Source organism: Hyposmocoma kahamanoa, unplaced genomic scaffold (assembly GCF_003589595.1).
Source record: "Hyposmocoma kahamanoa isolate Upper Pololo Valley unplaced genomic scaffold, ASM358959v1 64, whole genome shotgun sequence".
Lineage (NCBI taxonomy): Eukaryota > Metazoa > Arthropoda > Insecta > Lepidoptera > Cosmopterigidae > Hyposmocoma > Hyposmocoma kahamanoa.
The window spans coordinates 14,379,231-14,383,153 of record NW_020653852.1 but is presented as its reverse complement, the minus strand read 5'-3'; the positions used below and the strand labels follow the sequence as shown (position 1 = coordinate 14,383,153).

General features: G+C 37.0%; 1 protein-coding gene across 1 annotated transcript in view; it reads right to left on the bottom strand.

The window, feature by feature from the left end:
• Positions 1-1,492: 1,492 nt before the first annotated feature.
• LOC113231031 overlaps positions 1,493-3,923 on the bottom strand; it is a 13,301-nt gene continuing 10,870 nt past the window's right edge. Inside the window, exon 7 of the mRNA XM_026465180.1 lies at positions 1,493-2,125. Within this exon, the coding sequence (XP_026320965.1) occupies positions 1,911-2,125 (215 nt within the window). The 3' untranslated portion in view covers positions 1,493-1,910. The remainder of the gene's footprint in view (positions 2,126-3,923) is intronic.

Here is a 3,923-nt window from a genome sequence, read left to right as displayed (position 1 = left end):
ATTATAGTGTTTAAGATAATTAATTTTCAGCAATGCCAAGTGGCTGAAAGCTGGTTTATGGAACAAATTGTGAAGACATTAGGAGGTCAAAATAACGAAATAATATTGGTATATCGCACCTTATATGGAAAATTCACTTAGCACACTGAAATAAGCTACGGAGCTATCTATGTTTGATCCAGTGCTTTGGATGCACAACTGTTACAGTTACAGGTAACGTCAGCGTTAAAATTACATGAGCCTTTAGTTTTAATTTTAATTAGAATTAGAATCAACCAAACGCATGAAACTGCGCTTTACCTTAATTCACATAAGGTTGATTTTCCTAAAATGTTGAAAAACTTTTGTTAGTTTGCACATATATATATTTTTTGGCCCTGGATGTACCTCAAGTAAACATAAAAATTTGGATCATCATTTATTATGATGTGTGACAACTATTGGTCTTAACAAAGCTACTTGGTTATAAAGGTTGATTTAACCATGGCATACCTAATTAAAACCACGGAGTAAATAATCATACTATTTACTCCGTGACTAAAACAAAGAAATTTTCATATAAAAAAATTCTGGAAAAATGTTTTAAGAATTTAAAATATTCGTAACCAATTTCGATACTTACCATACGGCATCCAGCTGTTCCAATATGTATGAGAACAATGTGTAAATGTTCATAGTAGTAAACAAAGAACATTGTGTCATCAGGTCCTCCTTGTCATAAACAACGCACTTGCATTTTTTAACTTTACGGACATTGGCACCTCAATTTATTTTTTATTCTTTGAAATACGTCAATGATGCCTATTTTGTTTAATAATAAAACTGAAAGTAGATAACCGATTAGAGGGGGTTGTACATGTCGTTGCGCTGATTGGATATGTTAACAACTCAATTTGGCTAAAAACATCGATAACGTTGTTTATGATAACGACGGCAGAGACTTGGGTTTAATTAATAGCAACCCTGTAGATAGCTGCTGTAAAGTGGTTTTATATTAACCATACTGTTTTTAATAGTTGTAAAGTTAAAAGAAACTGAGTAACGGGTCTATGTAGAAAGGCCATCGTACGACCTACGATTACGTAGTACAGTACGTAAGTAGGTACCGTTAGGTACAGTATAGGTACTTTACGTAGGAGGGGTCGTATTTCATTATAAACACTTTTAATACAGACTTGTTTGGCCGATTTCCTGATAGCATAAGTGACAGTAGTTAATTTTTAATAATGTGCACAACCAACGATGAGCAGCCGCCCGGGTTTTTACTCAAAGTGGTTTTAACCCTTTTCTACCCAAAATCGAAGGTGGAAACGTCTATTACAGAATTTGGTATAATTCCATATCACTACAAATTTAGATGTAAACAATTTTTTTAGACGAAAAAAGACAACTCCACACAATTCAATATTGTCTAAATCAGAAAGCAATTAATTTTTTATAATAACATCATTAAATTTTTAAAAAACTCGATTTATTCAATTTAAATTTAGTTGTACAGGGTCAAGAGCACGTCAAGCTTGACACTTAAGGCTTAAATCCAACTCTATGCCGCTTACGATAAGAACAGTCCAAAGTACAAAGTGTGTTAATGGGTTTAAACACGGCGTTATCAAAGCAGCGGGTTAAAACCCGGGTGCTTGACCTTCTGTGTGTACATTTTTACCTATTACCGAGTTTCTTCTGTGATCGGAAATATTAGAATTTAGTTGACATTAATGTAATGCCCGCGTAGTACATTTCTGCATATTGTTTCAATGAGTAATGGTTTATTCAAACTAATCAAAATTCAATGCTTTATAACAATCACATCCTGCATTTATAATGTGAATGGACAGTTATCTTACATTTTAATGGTGATAAAAGTAGTAACCCAAACTATATAACTATTTCTCTCTTACCAATGAAATTTTTTAAACTCTGTCTCGTTTCCTTTCTTCGTCCGTCTGTGGACCTAGTATGGGAAGTTGTGGTGCATGCATAAGTCGCCTGTGGGCTTCGGAGCCAGTGAGTGCTGCTATGGTTATGCCCGCTTGGTACGAAGCAGGCACTCTGATGTGGCGGGTACGGGTTCCGTGCTCTGTCCACCGCGTAGCTCGCCATTCTCGGATTACGTTTATAACTTGGCCTGGAAATGTTGGAAATGAATGCGAAATTAATAATAATAATGTGCCAGACAACCATATCTAACGGAATTCACTGGGGCAGTTTTTTGGGGAACGAACAAATCCACTTCCCAGAACCAATTCAGAAAAGTACATTTCCCAAAATGGTCCCACTGGGAATGGAGCCCGGAACCCCTTCAAGCAGGTCCAGTCCACTGCCCAGACCACCCAAACCACAACATGTTTAGAAAAGTTCATTTCCTAAATTAGTCCTACCGGGAATCGAACCCGTGGCCTCCGCATCCAGCGCCTACAGTAAACCGTTGGGCCACTGAAGTCGTCAAATTGTGAATTAGTCTCAAAATATCAGTTTCGTTAGTAATCGCTGGCAACAATCAAAGATTGTAGTTAAAGATTTTTGTCTCTGGTTTCTGATAATACTTCTTTTGGGCGACAGTAACTATACGTAATATTTTTTGGTCAACAGGTATCCATTGCTATCCAGCGAGGCAATGCTGCCAGTATAATATGAACTAAGCATGATAAATATTTGTAGCGCCTTCACCCGCACTAGGGAAACCCTGTATCGCGAATCCATGGATATCATCCAATCCATGAGAATCATACGAGAGAAATAAATGTAGGCCATACAATCATTTCTCCTGACCCGCGAATCGAGCCCGGGACCCCAGTGTGGCAGACCAGCAAGTTAACCGTTCTGCCACAGAGGCAGTTAATACATGACGGGATTTATTTTAGCTTACACATTTTTGACGAAATCTGTTGTAAATTCCAATTTTTGTATCAAAACCTAGTGCCGATCTTTTGATTGTAAATTTATGACATTTTTTAAACATCTATTTTTATTCAATATAATTTATTTAATTTCAGCTAAAGTTTTTTTGATGAACCAACAAATCCGACGATTGTGGCAAATCATGCCGCTGATTTGCCACAATCGTCGGATTTGTTGATTTCACAATACAGCTGAAATATAATATGCACCGTGATTATGTTGCTGCCAACTCCTTGGCGCAACTATACTTTGTATCTTCTGCACAACATTTGTAGGTCCTAAATGAGCTCATAAATAGAGCTGTTCGTGATCTTGATCCCGTCTTACCATCATCGGAGCGCGCTTTCTGTAATCCTTGGACTTATTTAATAACGGTCTGAAGTTTCTATTTACGCAAGAGGCAATAAAGCACAACACCAGAACAAAGTTCGTAGCTCCATTATAGTGATGAAACAGAACTCTATGACTGCTTCCGCAACTGCGGAAATTCCGCACGCTTTTTCACATATGTTGCCGTTTCTGCTTCCGCAACTTTATAACGGAATTTTAATCGGAAGTTTACAAAGTGCGCGCGTTGTTTAGCAATTTTATGTTGTTACAATTTGATTGTTTCTCTCTGATCTGTTTGGAACAATTTCGTAGATTTTATAGTGTTTACACTTCTGCATCCGCTTCCGTTTCAACTAACATTTACTTTTAACATATGTTTCCGTTACGACACTTCCGTTGCATCGCTACTCCACTGCTACAAACTATATAATAATAATAATAATGTATTTATTTCTCTCCACAAACATAACCACTGAACATGAACAAAAGAAAGATAGACAAAAATAGTGTTTATATTATGTTTGCAAATGACTGGTACCTAAACTAAGCATAAGCCGAACCGAATTTGAATATGTGAACTAAACTAACAATACAGTTTGAAAGTTTGTGAACTCTGTGTGGGTGTGTGTGCGCGTGTGTGAGTGTGGTTGGTGTGTGTGTGTGTGTGTGTGTGTGTGTGTGTGTGTGTGTGTGTG